Source organism: Clytia hemisphaerica, unplaced genomic scaffold (assembly GCF_902728285.1).
Source record: "Clytia hemisphaerica strain Z4C2 unplaced genomic scaffold, Clytia hemisphaerica genome assembly, whole genome shotgun sequence".
Classification (NCBI taxonomy): Eukaryota; Metazoa; Cnidaria; class Hydrozoa; order Leptothecata; family Clytiidae; genus Clytia; species Clytia hemisphaerica.
The window spans coordinates 762,863-783,792 of NW_027103414.1; the positions used below are offsets into that span (position 1 = coordinate 762,863).

The window sequence follows — 20,930 nt, forward strand, 5'->3', positions numbered from 1 at the left end:
GTGTATGAAAGAAACTTAGATCTAAGAAAGTTTGCGACCACAGTCATGGGCGATCCAAAGGCTCCCTTTAACTCTCTTTAACTCTCTAACTGTCTACCCAAAAACAGGGAAGGGCGCCACTCCTTTACCTGGATTTCTTTAGTTGCTGGGCATCAAGCAGAGAGATATCAAGTACCATTTTTGAGATCTTTGGTATGACCCGGCTGAGGATCGAACTCACAACTTAACGCACCGTAGCTGGATGCTCTACCTTCATGCTACAGCCGACTTAGATCTAAAAAGAATAGATTTAACTAAAAATCAATAGAAGATTAAAATAAAAAACACCATTATTTCAATCCATACACATTTCAACTCAGATCATGTTCAACCTTTGGGTCAGGTCTTGCCTAAGACTCGTACTTCGTACTTCGTTGTTGCTTCTCTGCTTGATGCGCAGCAATTAAGAAGAGAATCAGTGGTAAGTGTCGAGTAGAGAGAAAGAGTGGTGTCCTCCTTTACCTTCGGCTTCGAAAAGATAGCTATCAAAAGAGGAGCCTTCAGATCACCTCCGAATGCAGTTGCAGACTTACTTACTTACATATAATATAGTTATTTTAATTATTTCTTTCAGCCAGAGATTGGTAAGACAGATATTTTATACAACTTGACCAAAATCCAACTGCGAGGAATTTCAAGTAACTCAACAGAATGTTTCGATCACTCTTCGTCATTCAAGGAGGATAAGATCGAAAAACTACAAGAAGTAGCTCAAACTGCACTTGACACATTTAAAAATCAATCAAAGGAGACTGAGTACGAACTTAAAAATGATGAAGGCAGGAAACGTCAAGTCAAAGAGAACGGTGCAGAGAGCAGTGTTACAGAGAACAAGAAATTGCATTTGGATGCCACCTCAAAGACGAAGTCATATCCACAAGTATTATTCTTGGGTACTGGAGCCGCCATTCCATCAAAATACAGGAATGTGTCTGCAACGTTGCTTTTCCTCAGGTTCGATCTACACTGACATAGTTTCAATGCTGAAGCTTTTTGAAATATTTCTTACTTATTAACGTTTGCTTGGAAACTCTATACACTAAAGTCAAATCATTTGTTCTGGAATAACTTTTGATTTCTTATTTTTAGGCAGGGGCTATTAGTAAATTTTAAATCAGATATTTTGGAAACAGCATAATTAAAAATAAAATATATTCCGTTGTTGAGGAAGATTTTAAGCTATAAATGCTGTAAAGACTGTCCTTTTATTCGTTGTAAAGAAATTACACTTTATGCCACTAACAATTTTCTCATATTTGTTTCCCTCAGTGAAAACAACGGAGTTCTTCTCGATTGCGGTGAGGACACATATGGACAACTCTTTCGTCACTATGGCAACAAGATCGAAAACGTATTGAAGAGGATCAAAATGATCTTGATCTCACACTTGCACGCTGATCACCATCTGGTATTCACAGTAATCTTTTATAACCTACAGTGACCGGTTAGCTCAGTCGGTAGAGCATTCGATTTACAATGCAAGGGTTGTGGGTTCGATCCCCGGTCATCCCTAACTCGGTGGAATAAGTAACTTAGATTGGGTAATCTAATCTAGGCGATAAGTAGTCACTAAGAGCTGAGAGTACGTGTGGCGCTCCACCTCAGCATTCGACCTCCCATTTCTAGCGCAAATATAAAAGAGGATAGACTCCCTCACTCTGCCGGCTCCGTCGACAGCCACTCAATGAATATACTTACTTTACAGTGGCATTTGATTGTTTATTTGTGATTTTTTATCAGTTTAACTCCCTATAAGACTCTGGTCATTATTCTTGATATGGCATGTGTCGCTTAGAATTTTAAGCAGGTATTTTTCGAGTGTTTCTGTATAATTGCAGGCATATTTCCAGGGGTTTTCTGCTATCGGATAACGGTAGCAGAAACTGAATCTTTAATTGAGTTTTGGATGTTAGAATTTGGATTTTCCATGAATACGAAAATTATAGAAATGCATGTCAGCATCCGTTGTGAGCTTAAAACTAGTGTTTTTAAACAAAGAAGGCTGTTTTCAACACCGTAACTTTAGTGGTGATTTCAAGGTGGGAAAAGTAAGATGAACCAGGCGCTAAAAAGTATGCTCTTTTTTAGTTTCAAAAAAAAGTGAAATGTCTTCCACCGTAGTGCATGATTATGGGTGCTTTTATTTCACTTCTCATTTTGAAAGTTAGAGAATTTGATTTAGATTTTACAATCCAATTATATTCTCTTCAATTCTCTGTTTTGTTGTAGGGCTTGTTCACATTACTGAGCAGAATCAGTGCTTTGAAGGTAAAACAGTTTTTTTATTGGCTTCACACTAAAGTCTTATCTCTCTCTTATCTGAAACTCTTTTATTCGAATCTTTCTGTAATTCGAAATGAAACATTTGGAAAGTGCTTTGAATTACTCTCTGTAGTTCTAGTTTCTCTCTAGTTCGAGAAAATCTTCGATCCCTTGAAGATCGAATTAGAGAGAGCCAACAGTATTTTTTGTTTGTCTTATCCAACACTAATGAGCTTAGCATAGCTTAACATTAGACTCGAACGGTTTCCAAATGCCCCTATATTTGGTAGACTTGACTGTAAACTTTATTTCAAGCAAAGAAGTCGAGGCTCGGCATTTTCAAACCATCCCATTTCAATTATTCCACTTTACAGTCAACAGATCAAAGCGTGGTTGTTGTAGCACCTTACTATTATCGCAACTGGTTCATGAGTTATGCTGAAACAAGTCAACCCTTGCATTGCCAGTAAGCTTCTTGCAATTATCAACAACGAACTTACTCTAATCTAATTAATTTTCGCGGTTCGCAGGATTTATTTTCGCGAATCAAATAGTCCGTTGGAAATGGCCTTGAAAACGCATTTTCGTCGAAAATTTCAAATTTACACTTTTTTAATAAAATGACTAGTAATATTCGTGTAATAAGGTATATCATACAGCTAAGCAAGGTGTTACCAATCGATCTGATACACATATATTTGTTATTTTTCCAAAAATGATGGTAGTGGGTGAAAATGAATAGCTCTAAAAATGTTAAGCTCCATTTTGTCTTCAATTATGCCTTCTTGGTATTTTTATAGGAATATATAATATAATATGGAACGTATTTATTATTATTTTTAAGGTTCGTCTCGTGTCGATCTACTCTAGATGGTTCATGGCTAACTAAAGAGATATTCGTAAGTTCAAGTATCTCAGTCTCAAGGACAGGCCTTATCACGGAGGGGTAGGAGGAAAACCTCCGCCAGTCACCTATTTTCTAATAAGATGACTTATTCAGTAATTGCACGTTTTCAAAATACCTATTTATTTATTCTAAACTTAACACATAATTTCTTTTTAAATTATTTTGAGCGCTATACTCTGTTTACCAAACAAACATGAAAGCTAACTTGTACCGAATTCTTCTTCGTGGAAAAATCGCCCATGAGTGTTCCGCCCATTTACTGATGTTTTTTAGGTCAGAGATGACAATAGTTTTAAATCTCATATCACTTATTTTACCTTCCAGGTGAAATCGATCAAGGTGGACCATCCAGCTTCGGCTCACGGATTTTTAGTAAAAGACAAGAAGCATTCGGTTGTTTATTCTGGGGATACCAAACCCTGTCAACGTTTAATCCAAGAAGGTTTCAAATTGTTCTCTTTTTCATTTGTATTCCTGTTCATAACGTCTAATTTTGTTGTTAACCTTTGAGCTGAAACTGTATTGACGGGGATAAGATTAGTAAACCCTGTCAACGGCTAATCCAAGAGGGTTCCCAATTTTTTTGCTTTATAACTTGGATTCCCGTTCATAATGCCTAACTTTGTTTTTTAGACCTTTGCACTGAAAACTGTATTGACTGGGATCAAATTCGAAGATACCATCAGGGTGTCTATGGGAGCTTGAAAACCTTTAAAACCTTGAAAGTGAATGTAATTTGAAAAAATTCCTTGAAAACCTTAAAAATGCATGATTGTGACAGTACAGTTGTCTTGTTTTGTTTCGGTCTATGCTAAAGCTCTAAAAATTTCCATTGTTTTCAGACCAAAAACTGGAGATAACATCTACTATTAAGTCAATTTTAGTTCTGAAAAACCTTAAAAATACCCAATAAATGGTCCAAAAAACCTTGAAAAAACACTAAAATTTTTCCAAAAAAAGCTTGAAAACCTTGCAAATGGTGACAAAAATTTCGTACACACCCGACCATAGAGCTAAGTGTTTGTCATTAGTTTGGTGCCCAGTATAACTGGGCCAATATTTAACTTAATTCGACTTTTGTTGACTGTAAATCAATTCCCTCGTGGTATTTAAAGTTTTTGTTCTTAAATAAGAGTGATATCGTTATATATACTCACCAGTTTTAATTCACATTCACAAGCTTTTTGATGTTGAATTAACACGGATGTGGAGCAAGATTGGCCTTTGCTATATCAGCACAATGTAACAATAGGAAGACACTGTTCTGAAACATGTATTTGAAATGAAATGGGAACACTTACGTATAAATAAAACCTTTAACCATGTTACACAGTCCTTTTAAAGAATCACAAGGGTCATCACGATTTACGTGATTCCTATAAAAACTGTGTAGATGATCTCTGAAACTGGTTACTTATAAAATACAAAGTTCTCTAAGGATTAAACTCCCGAAATTCCCTTCTTTTTTCTTGGTCCAGGTCAGAATTGCACAATGTTGATCCATGAAGCTACACTTGAAGATGAAATGTTTGAAGATGCTCTCACAAGAAAACACAGGTCTGTGAAGGGTCCATCCAAAAGGATCCATTATTTTCGGTATCAATACATGTTTTGATACAAGTTACGTGTTTTAAAGAATGTCAGGCTGAGATTTCGGGTTCAAAGCAAACTTGTTGTTTGATTCTCACCATTCTCAACCTGAGCCGAAGTATTCTGCTGTTATAAAGAATAGCTTGTATCGTAAATAAACCAGGATAGAGTCTACCGTCAATAATATGTCAACCATTTCGCTAAAAGCTGTCGAATTGACATCAAATGCCCAAAGTCAGTGTATTACATAATCTATTATATGCAAAGACTTGAACTCATTCAAGCCTGTTAAGCTAGAAGCATACCCTTGTGAATAGGTGTATTTTCATAAAACTTTCTGTTACAGTACAACAAGTCAAGCACTTGTTAAGCTAGAAGCCATTTCCCTTGTGGATAGGTGTATTTTCATAATCTTTCTGTTACAGTACAATAAGTCACATCGCTTGTTAGGCTAGAAGCCCTATAGGTATATTTTCATAATGAAGCTTTCTGTTACAGTACAATAAGTCAAGCACTTGTTAGGCTAGAAGCCCTATAGGTATATTTTCATAATGAAGCTTTCTGTTACAGTACAATAAGTCAAGCACTTGTTAGGCTAGAAGCCCTATAGGTATATTTTCATAATGAAGCTTTCTGTTACAGTACAATAAGTCAAGCACTTGTTAGGCTAGAAGCCCTATAGGTATATTTTCATAATGAAGCTTTCTGTTACAGTACAACAAGTCAAGCACTAGATGTTGCTCATCAAATGAAAGCCAAGAACTTGGTGATGACTCATTTCAGTCAACGTTATCCACGCATCCCAAAGCTAAAGAACACACCCATCACTAGCCATTGTGCTATTGCTTTCGACCACATGGAGGTTTGTTCAGATCAATAGGTTGTCTTACTTTGAATTTAATTTGGTGATTGCAGAATATTTTGACAAGAAATTTTTATTGAATTAAGTAATTCATGATATGCACAGTTGCAATGTCTTCCACGTACCGAACAGCTGATTGGTTGAAAGTGACGTATTGAATGATTTTACGTCACTATCAACCAATCAGCTATTGGATCCGTGATGTAATGTTAGTGGACATTGCAATAGTGCATATCATGAATAGTTATCGCATGATACCGAGTACAATATTGAATATATTTTTAGTCAAGCATTTAGATGAGGGAAATATAGAAAATTCTAAACATATATATATGTGAAGAAATAAGAATTTCTGTCCAACTATATTCACTCAGGAGATTTGGGTGGCAGAGCAGCATATGCATTTCGTCCTTATTAGGACTCGTCAGCACTGCATACTGCACCCTGGCTGGCAAGATCGATTTAGCCAGCATCTCTAAACCACAAAATCACTTGTGGTTCAAACTGAGAGAAATAGTGGACAGAAGGGAAATTCCCTGCGGAATTCTATATTGACTCCTTTGGAGCCAAGCTTTACCGTCTCAAGAGGGAGGAAAGCCTCAACACTGCATGAGAGGAGATAAAGAATATATATGTGAAGAAATAAGAATTTCTGTCCAACTATATTCACTCAGGAGATTTGGGTGGCAGAGCAGCATATGCATTTCGTCCTTATTATATATAGGTATTGCGCGAGTGAAAGTGTGATAACTGGTTTATCGTCAACTTGAAAAATATTAACAAACTTTTGTACATTTTCTCTCCAATCAGATTGCTCATTTTTTTCATGTTGACGATAAGCTTAAAAAATAATTTCAAGTCCTAAAATATCACAAGTTTGGAAATGCATAAAACGGATAATTTCTCCATTAAGGTAGACTTTTTTCTAGATACTTTTTCCAGTGTAAGAAAACAACCTAGTCGATTTCAGTACGTGGTCAACTTAAAGTGTACTTGGGATATCTGGTATTGTTTTCTTGTTATTATTCTTGACTATTTGGTTTTTTGTTGTTGTAGCTCTCTCTAGAGGACGTTCCAAAATTTCAACATTACATCCCGAAGATTGTTCAAATGTTCGATCTACGAGAGAAAGATGAGACAGAAGAAGACGAGAAAGAGAAGATGAATAACGAAGAAGAGAAGAAGAACAACGAAGAAGAGAAGAAGAATAACGAAGAAGAGAGAACGAAAAATACACAGAGTAACGAGCGACAGAACGGTCGAAGGGCGAATAATGATGATAGTGATCGCAAGAAAAACGAGTTTGATGGGCGGCGAGCGGGCGGTTCGGGTACTAAAAATGATCAAATGAATAATTGTACAGATGAGAAGACGAAAAGTGATTCTAATGAGAAAGATGATAGTATTATAAATGTTGGACTTGATAAAAAGGCTGTCAGTGTTGATCAAAATACGGACCCAGTGAAAACGACGGATGATAAAGAAGACGATAACTATGATGCTACAGATATGTGTAAAAATGATGACGAAAATGTTAATAAATCTTCAGATGATACTGATTGTAAAAGTGATAAAAATATTGAAACAGTTTCCATGGATGTCGAGGTGGACTGTAAAAAACAAGAAACGGAAAACGTTAATAAACACTTGGATGATGTTAAATCAGATTGCAAAGCCACGAAAGAAGAATGAACGAAAGAAGAGTAAAGAGTAACAGCAAGAACATGCAAACTTCGAATCAGAAAATCACCGTTGGGTAAAAATTTCGCCGGTAAAAATAAAACAACTCGATCCCATGTAAGCTCAAATTTTAATGCAACCAGCATAAATAATAGATGAAACGATTGTTCTGGTTTATCTTTCATGGCCCGATGCTGTTTGGTTGGTAACCTGTCATCATAATATTGTCAAAATGTAGATTTGATACAGTGTAGTCTCTTTAAACTTTTACAATTCGAATGTCTCCTCTACAAATTGGTTGGTCCCTTCAGGCAACAATGTCTCATAATAAACCTTACTCCATAACTCTAAATTTATATAACTCGAATAAATTTGTGTTCCCCGTGTGTGTTCAAGTTGTAGAGACTTCAATGTAGTTGTATTCGACATTTAATGCTTGTCTTTCTTCCCTCTGTTCTACTATATTTGTGTTTCTTAATCAATGCCGTTGAAGAATTTTCATACTTTTTCCCCTATGACATAAATACTCTTTTGAATTATTTTTAGCCCTGGTGTTTGTTGTTCTGTATGTTTTGTAATAGAAAATTTGATTTAGAAACGTTTTTCATATATTTTCTAGAATTTTTTAAAAAGTCAAAGAGGACAATATATTTTACCAATAGATTCCAACCCCCCCCCACCGCGCTTATTAAGTTTTGAGATCTTTTCCAACCCCCTGTTTATTCCAACCCCCCCGGCTATTAGGTACCCGAGAGTAATACGATTGATTAGCTCGGTTACTGAGGCAGTGGTGTTTTACCACTTTATCATGGTGGCCTAGAAGTGTTTAGAACTCACCTAACAATTTATTTCTCATTCTTTTTCTTTACAGATAAAACTAAAAACACAATAAATAAAATGCAAATGAAACAACAAAATTAATATACAAATCGACATTTGTGGTTGGACTGACCAAAGAAATTTGAATACGAAAGTATGGCGAACACAAAGACAGAGAAGAACACTGGAGATGGTGATGACAATAAAAATATGACGAGTCAGAAAAAACACCTGGAAAAAGTCAAATATCTTTATGAAAGTAAGTGACTTTGTGTTACGGACTATATACAGTTGAGTATGGTCAGAACTGCTTTCTTTCAGAAAACCCGTCGAAAATGTTCTTTCGATTCATGATAGTATGAGCATAGAAATGAGAAATAACAATTTGCATATTATCAACTTCTCAAAGCCTTTTAAAGTTCGTGAAACGTTCTTAGTCTTCAGAACCTTTGTATTTTGCCGTACTAAAGCTAGGGCTACACTGATAGTTTTTTCAGGCGGCTGCAATGCAATTAGCGTTGCGTTGCAAGCGCGCGAGAAATTGCAAAATGTAGCACGTAAATTTTTTCTGCAATTGCTCTGCAACGCAATAAAAATATTGCAGAACAAATTGCAAGTGTCTGCAACAAAATCAGTTTGAACTGATTTTGTTGCAGAAGAATCTGCAATCTTTTTGACGATGTATCTGACATTCCAATCTTATTACGTCATTCGAACGTCGGACATTCGAAAATCTAATGTTTTTGATAAAATCGAATGTTTTGTAATTCGAATGTATTGTAATTCGAATGTTTTGTATTTCGAATGTTTTGTAATTCGAATGTTTTTTTGACGTTTTTCCTGGGTCCTTTTTTTAGATGGCTAGACAGCAACAATTTTCAGGCGGCTGCAATGCAACAATTGCATTGCAGTCGCCTGAAAAAACTATTAGTGTAGCCTTAGCTTAATGGTTCTCTTTCTTTATTTTCAGAATGGCGTCAAAATCGTAAATTATACGAAGAACAGTTGAAGACAGGGAAAGATAGTAAGTTGAAACAGTTTCCTTTCTTTGCTTTGGATGAATCTGGCAAGGTCTTCTGACATTTTTTGTCTCTACATTTTTTGTTTCTACATTTTCTGGTGGGAAACGTTGATCAATTGGTCAATTTCCGCCATTTTATCTCTATCGTTCAAGCACACTTCTTCGAAATTTGAAAAAATGGGGAACGCCAATCAGATTTTCAAGGCAAGAAGATTTCCTTAAAATTATCTGTTTTTTCCCTCAGCAGATGAAAACAGACCGATATTTCTAGTGGATGACGTTATAAATAGTTAATAATCTATTTTCAAATAGATGATATTGCATATATTTACATTCCTTTTTTCAGATGGAATATATTTTTGCAAAACCAAACAACGCCACAAGAACTTTCTAGGTAAGCTGAAAACTCATTTTTACTCATACTGTACATATGGAGAGTTTTCCCACATATATTAGTTGAGATCAAAGGGCTAGATACGTTTCTTTGAAAGTATTCCCAGCAATAAACGGATAAAGCTATAAACAAAACTGAGTTTCATGCCGATTGATTAATCTATCATTTTTGTTGTTTTCAACAAAGTCATTGAATAAGGGATGGTACTTTATCGGAATTTCAACATAATTGCACTTTTTTTTTCATAGATTTCACACCGTTAAACGTTAAAGAGTACATAAGGGACTGGGAACTAGAAAATGACTGAGACTGGTTCGTGGTACAAAGGAATATTTTGGGATATTATACATAGGGTTGTTTATAACACACTGTATACTGCCATAGTCAACTTATAGATTACAACGTCTTGCTTGTACAATAAACCTCTATAAACCTATAAATTTACATAGAATTCTAAAATTTTGAAGTTTATTGTCTTTTTTTAACGATATTTCGAGTTCTCCTTTGAAATCATCTTCTGGTCATAGAAAGTTAACTTTGGTTAGAGATTGTTTTAACAATGTCTCTTACAGTACTAGATTTTTAAAATTTTATTTTTGTACACAAACATATTTCTTTTCATATTATTATGTATTATCATAGTATTACGCTCAAGGTGTTGTATATTATATTATTATAGTTAGACGATTTTTGCCATAGCCTAGAAACTAATACACTGCTCTATAGATTAGGTTGAGTCTCCCTCTCTCGATAAATTTAACAATATCTTGATGTATGGGAATTTGCCCCCTATTTACAATGAAATTCTAACCCGTTTTTCTTTTGGGTAGGTATTTATTCTCGTTGTTAAAAATGAAATCATCTTGACTTTAAATCACAAACGATAGACCTTTTCATAAATAACATTATTAACTCCCGGCGGATTTTATTATAACTGTTTTTCATAGAAAAAAATAATAATTTAATGTCTCAAGGGATATGATCACCATGGAAACTTTTTGAATACGAGGCGAGTGATTTTCGTGACATATTTCATGAAAAGGTCTATTGATTTTATATTTTGGTTTTTCGATTTTAGACAAAATGGTATTTCCCGAACAAATTAATAATGAAGGTCTTACCCTGCCCTGTGGATTTTGTCGTTGGATTAATAAATACCTATTTTAACATTAGTAGGAGCTCCTCTTATGCTGTGTGTATAGATATTACCGTAACAGGCTACAACATATATTATTGAGTAAGTTAAATTTCCCTAAGAGATGTGTTTTATTTATTTGTTTAAACAATTTTTTTGCAAAAACGAAATAAAGATAGATTTTTATGATGAAATAATTATGTTTTATTGAAATATTTTAACATCCAATATCCTCCTTAAGTTTTAAGATTTTAAGCCTTTAAATTCCTAAAGGATATGCGCTTTTACATATCCATGATTTAAAACCCTAGCTCCGATATATCTTTGCTGAGTCCTGTCCTTATTCTCACAGTGCGAATTCAAAATTTAATGTTAAACAGGAAAAACCATAGACACTTCAAGGAATTTTCTCGCCGTTCGATCAACTGACACCGCGACTTCTCATATCTATCGCTGCCGTAGGAGAGAGGGGGGTACTTGGGCAAAATTGGTCTCTGGTATGTGTGAGCCATAAGGGTCCCTTCGTCGAAATTCAGTTTCTCAAAGCACTAAAGGATCGATTTTCGAACTTTGGCTTGGACATACCCGTCACCTTCGCAAACCTAGTACCGTCGGGCTATCTCTTTATGTCCATCACGGGTCCATCAACTATTCCCTGAAAAATGAAAAAGCTCTACTTTCCCCTTTCTTAAACCAAAAGATGGTTTAGGTAGGTATTGTTCTTGAGAAAAAAAAACAAAGCTTTAGGGGCAGGGTTAGACTCTAGCAGGATTCGTCGTTTGAAAATTCTACCAATAATGTATGCAACGAAAATCGTAGAATCAAATAGGAGTGAATTCGTAAATTCTTTCTTTCATTTGTTATGAAGTTCAAAATTGTTTGTGACCCTAACGTCATAGGTGTAGCGAGATACCCTGCAAAATTTATGGATGAGAGAGCGGTTTTTACGACACTGTAATTATTGTCTTTGTTATATCAAAAGATATGTATGTCATAAACGTCTGCACTCCCTCATAAATTTTGCAGGGTATCTCGCTACGCCTATGAACGTTTTCCTGGGGCTCACACCCCGAGCCATAAGGGTACCTTTTCTCATTCCTCAAAAGTCTCTCAAAGGGGTACAAATTCAAAAGTTAGTCTCTGAAAGGGTCCCAAAATCACAAAAATCAAAAATTTCTCTCTCAAAGGGTCACGATTTCCAAGAATTTTGACCAAAATTTGGTGAAAATCAAACCAAAATTTGGAAAAAATGGACCAAAATTTAGGAAAAAGTCTATCAAAGGGTCCCAAAATCACCAAAATTTTGTCTCTCAAAGGGTCGATTTTCGATTTTCGGCTCGGACATACCCGTCACTTCGCAAACCTAGTACCCCCCCCCGGGGGGCTCACATGACACATGCGTAGGATGTTGGCTCTTTTTAGGCTTCTATAAACTCATCTAAAAAGTTTCTTATATCCCGGGGGTCCGGAGACGCACTCGCTCCTGAAAACTAAACCGGGAAGCACCGGCCTATAAGAGCCTGCAAGTCACATTTCCATGGTTGACAAAAAATAACAACATTTCTGTGTTGCTCTGATTTGTTTATATCTTGGTTACACATCCCGTAATAAATTATATATAGTTTTTCAATTTCACCAATCCAAAGTGTGACCACAAGATCATTCGATATAGCTAAGACGCCATGTGTTTTGAGAGCGATTGAGAGAAAATCAACAAAAATGAACAAGAATGCTCATTTTTATGTTTCATCAAGTCTCGAATCTATTATAATTGGTGTCCTTGGATTTATCTTGCTCCTGTAAGCTCTTGCTAACTAAAATCTGTAAGTATCATCTTTTCTAACACTTTCCATGTTTATAATAATTATATATATCGCAAAATAAACACTTACAAAAGATATTATATACTTACTATTTTTACCCCTGCTTTTTAAACAGCGTCTTCTGTGGTCGTTATATCAGGTGGAGACAAAACGCCCTCATCGTAAGATTCTTGGGTCTTATTGTGTGTTCCTTTCAGGCTAGCTCTAAAGCTCTAAAACAGCATTTAATAACATGAAAACCAGAATATGATTATTCAATGGGAATCAAAACTATAAAGTGCACTTACAAACATCAATATGTCAGATCTAACAAAATTAATAACGACACTGTCATCATTGACAATAAAACAAACGATTTTCTGTCAAGAGCATTGTAAACATTCCAACAACTTTTATCGAAATGATCTATCACAGCTACGTCTACCATTTTTAGCGCGGTCCGAGGATTGATGAGCCGACACAAGTGTTTCAACCGGTATTCCAACGAAGCCATATTTTGGTTTGTACAGAAATTTTGCCTGCTCAAATCCAAACAACAAAATGGTCAATCTCACTAAAGCAAAACATTGCGGCGACGGCATTTCCCTGGATAAAAATTCTGGTCATGTGACCATCCGTGATTTTAGACCAATGAAAACGCTTCATTTCCCCGGATTAAAGTTATGTCTACACTAACACGCGGGAACTAGCTAGAAAAAGAGAAAAAACCGGGGTCAAATTAAATTTTTTTCTCTTCTTGCGGCAAACATAAAAGACTTTAAGAGCCCATTTATTTAAGAAAGGGGTGTTATATCATAAATAAATTATGTAAGTAAGTGATATTTTAAGTAAGAAGTTCATTAACAATTTTATTTTGAAGTTTGTTTTTAAAAACAAAACCCCCGTGCTAGATGATAATCTCATTTTCTTAACTTATGAACCCATTTAGAAGTCTTTGTAATACAGATCATTTGGCAGTGTAGTTGCAGCCTATACAAGAATTGGAATCTAAAGTCTGAAGTCGTAACTCCTTGCCAGTGACCCCGCAGAGAAATTTTTAGTTGGCAGACACTGACTTAAGGTTGGTTTGGAAATCGTTTTATTTTGAAATGTAATCTTCACTTTAGATGAATACTTTTAATTATTGGTCAGCCCAAGCTGAGCTTTCAAATCGGCTTTTTCCATTCGCTGCGTCCGTGTTCAAAAAGGTGTTTCCCCGATTTTTCCGATTTATTCCCGATTTGACTTTGGGTTTCTTTTTGGAAAACCGGGATACTGCTCGCGTTAGCTACGCAAATAAAAGAAACACATAACTTCATCAAGAGGTTTGCGCATAATAATAAAAGAACACTATAATTAAAAAAAAGAAAGTGAAAAATGTTTTTTTTTTTATATATATTCAATAAATTGAAAGAAGCTATTGAATTGTAAATAAATAGAGAGTGTAAAAGAAAGTTTTTTAAGATTGGTTTTGAGGCGTAGTGTGGCGTAGCATAGACTTAGAATCGTCATAACTTTTGATTGAGTTATCGAAACTGGACGGAATTTCCTAAGCAGCTCCCTCAATATAAAATATGCCTTATTCATTTACATTATACTAGGTTCAACACGCCATTTAAATCAATTTGAATCAATTGACTATTCTTTTCAAGTGATTACTAGACAGCTAACCGTGCCCGGGGAGGCATTTAGGCAAAGTTCAGAAAGTTGGGCACGGGGACGTGCCGCTTGTCAGGGTTCCTAATTAATAGGCTCTGAAGATATCTGACAGGTTCCCAAATTTACTAATTTTCAAGATGTGTATCTGACATGGTCGATTTTTAGGGTGGAAAACAGAAAATCTTTCAAATTTTTGTCTACTTTTATTTTCAGGGCTAAAATGGGAAAAAATATCAATTTTTTGTTCTGACAGGGTCCTAATTTTGCCTAAAATTCATATCTGACAGGGTCCACTTTTCAAACTCCAGCGGCACGTCCCAGTCGGCCGTCACATTCAACTATAAACGAGGGGCGGCCTTGACTGGAGAAAAAATAAATAAATCAACATAAAAATACCAAAAATGAACAAAAGTGACGAAAGCCTCAGTGAACATATTATAAAGCGGCCGCCTCGGATACTTTCTAAGTGAATAAAGAACAGATTTAAGACATTCTAACGAAAAGATTTATGTGAAATTCCAAGGATGAAATAATCTATCACATTTGGACAAATTCAACTTTGTGTTAAACTTTTTTTTGTCTGAAGTTCAACCAAAATGAGCTTTTCAACCTCTTTGGTTTTAACATCCAATTAGGTCTCTTGATTGTACTTCCTTCTAATCGTTTTAACCCTTTTAAGCTTATTGGGCTGACCTTCCAGCGCAGCTGGTTTATTTGGATTCATGAAAGGTTCAAGGTTTGTTTACTTTTTATTTCAAATTATTTCATTGATTTATTGAGCTGCAATAGCTGATTGAAAAACGAAGATTTTTGATAGTTATCAGCGTGGGCTTGGCCGCCATTTAGAATTTTGATTTTTTTTCTCCTGTACTTGGCAATTTAGAGTTTGTTCGTAATACGCGATTTGGCTTACGCGTAACACTTGTGCCGAAATACTCGCAGAACACCCGCAATCTGTCAATCATTTTCTCAAGCGAAGAGTACTCAAAGCGATTCTACCTTTACGATAGTGCTGCGGATCATCAGTGGATAGTATTCAATTATCATTATCCCTTTTTTATTTTCCTTCCTAGAACTTTTGCAAGTTGTTTTTTTCGAGAAATCAGGGAAATCAGGGATTTTTCGTCCCAATTTTCCAAATTCAGGAAATTTTGCCATGTCGCTTTTACAAAATCTGAATTTTTTTTCAGGAAATCAGAAAATTTTTGGAAATGCAGGAGATGCGGGAGAAAATCCTGAAAATGCGGGAGATTATAGGCTGAATTTTTTTCCAGCGGGAGAAAACGTTGGCATGACAGCTATGCACATACTGAATTTGAAAGATCTTCTATGTGGCGTTTTTTTTGCAAACTTAAAAAAACTAATTTTTGTCCCGCTTTTGCAGGACTTTAGCCCAGGCGTACCCAATCGATGAAATCGATACGGGAAATCAATCGATATTAATCGATAGTGATCGATAACTAATCGATAAACAATCGATAGCCAATCGATACTAAGACTTTACGTTCTTATCGATTGGATTCGATTGTTATCGATTGCTATCGATTAATCGCTGATTGCTTTCGATTGTTATCGATTAATATCGATTTCTTTATATTCGCTAAAAACGCAACCCTACCCGTAGTAACTAAAAGGTGAAACGTCGGAGAAACGGGTGGAAACGATACAGAAACGGGTGGAAACGATACAGAAACGGGTGGAAACGATACGGAAACGGGTGGAAACGATACGGAAACGGGTGGAAACGACACGGAAACAGGTGGAAACGACACGGAAACGATATGGAAACGGGTGGAAACCAGTGGGAACGATACGGAAATTTATGTAACGCTAGCCCAGCTTTAAGATACATCTCCGTCTATCACAGGCTTCGCATAACCGTAAGAGTATACGGATACAGGTTATCTATGAAAAAGTCGTTGCAGTGCAAATCTTTCGCAAATTTAAAAACCCACATTCCCGTGGAAATAATTGATGTTTTTTGTTTTTTTGGGACCCTTGGGGCATGAGCTACCCGTTGACCACAAAAATTCCAAAATTCTTGAATTGACCGTTGACAACATTAGAACGGGACCCAATGACGTCACAAGTTTGGGAAAAACTTCAAAATGCGATATCTCGAGTTTGAAAAGGAGTTGGGAGGTCGTTGACCCCTCATTGGATCAAGAATTTTAATGGAAAATAAGTTAGGAGGGGTAAGAGTGGGTATATAGAGACTTTCGAAATTAAATATATTCAAATTGAGGCATCTTAGGTCCGATGACGTCATCAAAAACTCAGAAATCATCATGAGCATATAGTTGGTCAATGAAGAAATAGTTACAGTAGAGTGAAAAGTTTATTACACATTCAATGACATCATTTAGAGCCCAAATGACGTAACAAAACATAAAATTTGTCATATCTTTAGTTTTAAACCATTTTAAGTGGTAATTTTTCGTTCTTTGGGATTAATTCAGTCTATAGTTTCCCCTTTACTATCAAAAGCGCTTATGATGCGTTTGATGAGTTCATGAAAAATTTCTCAAATTTTGCCAAGGGGTTGATTCGAGTATGAAAGAGGGATTTCGTGCAGTATTTGGTCTTCTAAGGAGTGTCATGTCGACCTCAAATTCGTAAATACAGCAAGCAACATTTTTTAATATATTTTCCATTCTTACACACTGATGAGATATTGACGCTTTCAATTTGGCGTTTTACTGCTCAAGTCAATAAGTTCCCGTTTTTGATTAAAATTAAATTGAAATCGCTTTCAAACTTACTGAAGAAACTCTCACAATTGAAGATTTATTATTTACTATTTATTTACTATTTCTGGTGAAGAAGTCCCATTCTATCTCTTATTCCATTTGAAGCATAAAAAGATATTTACGATATGATATGTACTCCCGTGGTTGATGAAAACTTATTCGAATTCCCCTTAAAAATAAAGTTTGAGAGCATCAACAATACCATCTTTATCATCCTAAGGGCTTTGCTAAACCGGCGTTTGCGACGACGGGAACCGACTAATGATACAACAGAAGCTTTGTTCACTGTTGGTCGTTTACCCGTTTCCAATCGTTTCTCCCCATTTCTATGTCGTTTTTTCCCGTTTCCAGGGCGATTCCCCACGTTTCCATATCGTTTCCAACCGTTTCTCTGACGTTTCACATTTTAGTTATTACGAACCCTACCGTGGTTTTTCTAATTTAACGCGTGGCAATAAATAATTATTTTCGACGCTACGCATGAAAAACTAGAGAACAATTATATAATTACGATATTCAAGTGTTTTAAGTACGCGTTAAAGGCTTGTGTAATATATTACATATAGATCGTATAATGTATTAACAAGCATTAGCTGATTTGGAGGAGGCAGAGGAGGATGACGAAGATCCCTTTAATTTGTGTTTTTGAAAGAAAGAAGTTTATCAAAAATAAAACTTTCCTGTCTAATTTTTCTTGTCCAAGGCTTGATCACGCGTAATAATTAGGAGTGAAATTAATTATGCAGAATTTTGGCTACGCGTTAATAATTAGAGTAAGATTAATTAAGATTTTTCGCCAAAAACAGGGTACGCGTTAAATTAGACTACGCGTTAAATTAGAAAAACCACGGTACATGGTATTTGGCCATTCCTATTCCCCTGTGCATTAATCCGATTAATACAGTGATTTGTTTGTGTGATTCTACCCAAGCCCTGGTCGCCAAGAGGGTTAGAATTGCGGGAAACTCGGCCATCGAGATAGTTATTCGGTCGGTGGATAGTCGTCCACCGACCAGTGGAAAATTGGTCGTCAGAATAGTCATCCGGCCGTCGAATAACGGGTGCACCAAAAAAAAGTATACAGGTTTGTCGAGATATTGTGAGCTTTAGGATTTATATTTTTTGTTCATTATTTTTTTATTGTATAGAGGATGCTCTAACTTGAATTTTGAGCTATTATACATTAAATTTGAAAAAGTAGTTCGAAAGTTATTTTCAAAAAACTGACTTTTTTTCCATGTCGAAATTTCAAAAAATCATTAAAAACAGCAATCACGCTATAAATAAGACAAAATGACAAAAACACAATTTCATTGTCTTTTTGATTCTGTTTTCTACTATCTTATATTTTGCCAACGGTTTGTCCATCGTATTTACACGTCATGAATATTTCCAACACCAGCAAACTTAATGCAGACCTAAGTTCTTTGAGCAACTAGTTGAGGAATGGTGATTTATTTTTTCAAAAATTTTCTCACGTAGCACACCACACCTCTCTTGGAGATTTCCAAAAAAATTTTCAGCTTTACCAAAAATATTTTTCCACATGGGAATAGCTTGTTTTACCATATTCTTAAATTCCATAACGAGTTTTGATGAACACAGTTGCATTTTTTGGTATTTTTATGTGTAAAGAAGGTAAGTGCCAAGAGAAAAGTTTGCTCGCTGTTTTTGATGATTTTTTGAAATTTCGACATTAAAAAAAAGTCAGTTTTTTTAAAAATAATTTTCTAATTACTTTTTCAAACCTAATGTATGATAGCTCAAAATTCAAGTTAGAGCATCCTCTATGCGATAAAAAAAAAATGAACAAGAAATTTAAATCCGGAAGCTTGCAATATCTCAAAAAAGTTGTATACTTTTTTTTGGTGCACCCCGTACTTTATTGCATGAAAATTTCGCGGTTTCGCGGTCGAGTTCAGAAAACCGCAAAATTAAAATGCCGCGAAAAACGATTTTGGAGCTCAACCGTGAAATTAAAATGCCGGGAAATGTGATTTTTTGGGTCAACTGAAAAAAAAACCCTAAAAGTCTTTTTTGCAAAAAAATGCAATAATCAAGACAAAATTCTCTTGGACTGCGAAATTAAATTCCCGCGAAACTTCAGAATTTTGAGCTGTGAACCGCGAAATTAAATTCCGCGAAAATTTCTTCCTTTAAAGTACGCTACGATATTATCGTGAGATACACTCTGATACACAGAGTAGCGATCATACATACAGAAAATTAGCACAATCGATCGCAATAGATCTTGATCGATAACAATCGAATTCAATAGCCATTGATTGAATGATAAAATCGAGTTAATAATCGAGTTTAATCGATGAAAATCGATACCAATCAGTACCAATCGATAATAGAATTTTACGCTCCTATCGATTGGCCATCGATTAGTAATCGATCGATCATCGATTACGAACGACTTTTATTGATTGACATCGATTAAATCGACAATCGATGTTATCGATTGGGTACGCCTGGTTTAGCAACAAAGTCCAAACATGCTTTTCCCGTAATTTTTATATGAAGAGTTAGGTCTATACTGCCTTTTGTCAAGTCTGTCGGTCCTATTCAGTCAGGGAAACCATCCAGGATCCTGCCATTCTATAAGCCAGCAAAAACTAAATGACACTTGTAAACTTAAGTTAAATGCTGATGTAGGCAAACTTTGAAAAACCTTTTTTTCAAAATAATCCCTTCAGAAATTTGCATCTTTGGTTCAAATTTCATTTCCTAGCATAAGTAAAGCTAGAGTAAAGTAGTAGTAGAGTAAACATTAGCATTTTTCAGTTTTTCCTTTATATCTTTTTTTTGGCTGTAAAGAATTATTAGAAAGGATTTACTACTGGACAATGTCTTGTAGTAGCTGTATGACCCTTCATGGCAGGATAATTTTCACTGAAAAGGTTTTTTGAAAGTTTTCATTGGTTATATCTTACTAATTTCTTATTTATTTTAGAAATGGAGCTGGATTATGATACAGTGCTAGACATTGCTCTAGGAGGACCAGAAATTGGACCGCTTAATTTAATAACACTCCATGGGCTACTCAGAGAACTTTTCACTAAAAGTGGAATTTCCAAAGACCAAATTTTGATTGAAGAAGAGGATCCAGTATTTAGCAATGCATTCAAATTTATTCAATCTAAAGTTCATAAACGTCCAAGAACTGCTGGTGGTGGTTACGACAAACTTCGATCAAGAGTCTCAGTCATAGTTGGTGATTATGCCAAAAGCCCCATAGGGTTACAAAAACAAGTCGATGAGGAGAAACCTCCCAAGATTTTACCAGCTGACATCGAAGATAGGCTAAAGTGAGTATTTGTTTGTTTTGTCTATACTTTTGTTGGGATAAATTTTTGTGGGGATTAAATTTTTGTCATTAAGATTTTGGTGTCACCGCAAAATTAAGTCCCAATGGAAATGTAGAAAGGCCTTATTCGCAAAATATTTTTGAGAAAAACTCAAAAAATGTCAAATAGCTACTTTTAAAATGTTTACTGGCATCAAAGAAGCGCTTTTGATGCGTATTTGGACAACCAACAATTTATCCCATTAAAATAGTAGTTATTGGTGTTTGAACTGTGAATCAAAAATTTCATTTTGTTACTTTCTTACTGTGTCAAATCTTGTCTCTTGCAGTTTCACGTTAGCTTGAGTTTATCAATGTTGATGATACATTTCAAGATCCATTGTACAGAAGGCACCTCCCTTTTTGGGTTTTCTGGAAGGTATAATACTCCTTTAAAGAAAGAGAGCTATGTTTAAACTATAACAAGATCTTGATTTTTATCTAGCTTTTATCTTTAATTTTAGGTTTATCGAGTCGGAGCTTAAGATTGTGAAAAACTTCCCATCAGTTGATGAGCTAAGGTCTTGGGCTTCAGAGAAAACAAGTCCTGATACAATAGTGACAGATCTTTGGCATTTCGTGAGTCTGAATCATCGAATGAATGGAGCTGAAGAAGGCATACAGAAAGTAATTACTTCAAATTTTATAATCCTTGTTT

General features: G+C 35.4%; 2 protein-coding genes across 3 annotated transcripts in view; both read left to right on the plus strand.

Annotated features, from left to right (window-relative positions):
• Positions 1–8,002, plus strand: part of LOC136797508 (ribonuclease Z, mitochondrial-like) — a 33,455-nt gene extending 25,453 nt beyond the window's left edge. For both annotated transcript variants that reach the window (XM_067054092.1, XM_067054091.1), the window contains exons 9-17: positions 614–993; positions 1,309–1,447; positions 2,269–2,307; positions 2,676–2,767; positions 3,146–3,200; positions 3,533–3,650; positions 4,687–4,765; positions 5,513–5,660; positions 6,717–8,002. In XM_067054092.1, coding sequence (XP_066910193.1) covers positions 614–993; positions 1,309–1,447; positions 2,269–2,307; positions 2,676–2,767; positions 3,146–3,200; positions 3,533–3,650; positions 4,687–4,765; positions 5,513–5,660; positions 6,717–7,352 — 1,686 coding nt within the window. In that variant the 3' untranslated portion in view covers positions 7,353–8,002. The remainder of the gene's footprint in view (positions 1–613; positions 994–1,308; positions 1,448–2,268; positions 2,308–2,675; positions 2,768–3,145; positions 3,201–3,532; positions 3,651–4,686; positions 4,766–5,512; positions 5,661–6,716) is intronic.
• Positions 8,003–12,379: 4,377 nt separating this feature from the next.
• LOC136797453 (myosin heavy chain, clone 203-like) overlaps positions 12,380–20,930 on the plus strand; it is a 45,559-nt gene continuing 37,008 nt past the window's right edge. The window contains exons 1-3 of the mRNA XM_067054028.1: positions 12,380–12,532; positions 19,880–20,234; positions 20,737–20,899. Coding sequence (XP_066910129.1) covers positions 19,882–20,234; positions 20,737–20,899 — 516 coding nt within the window. The 5' untranslated portion in view covers positions 12,380–12,532; positions 19,880–19,881. The remainder of the gene's footprint in view (positions 12,533–19,879; positions 20,235–20,736; positions 20,900–20,930) is intronic.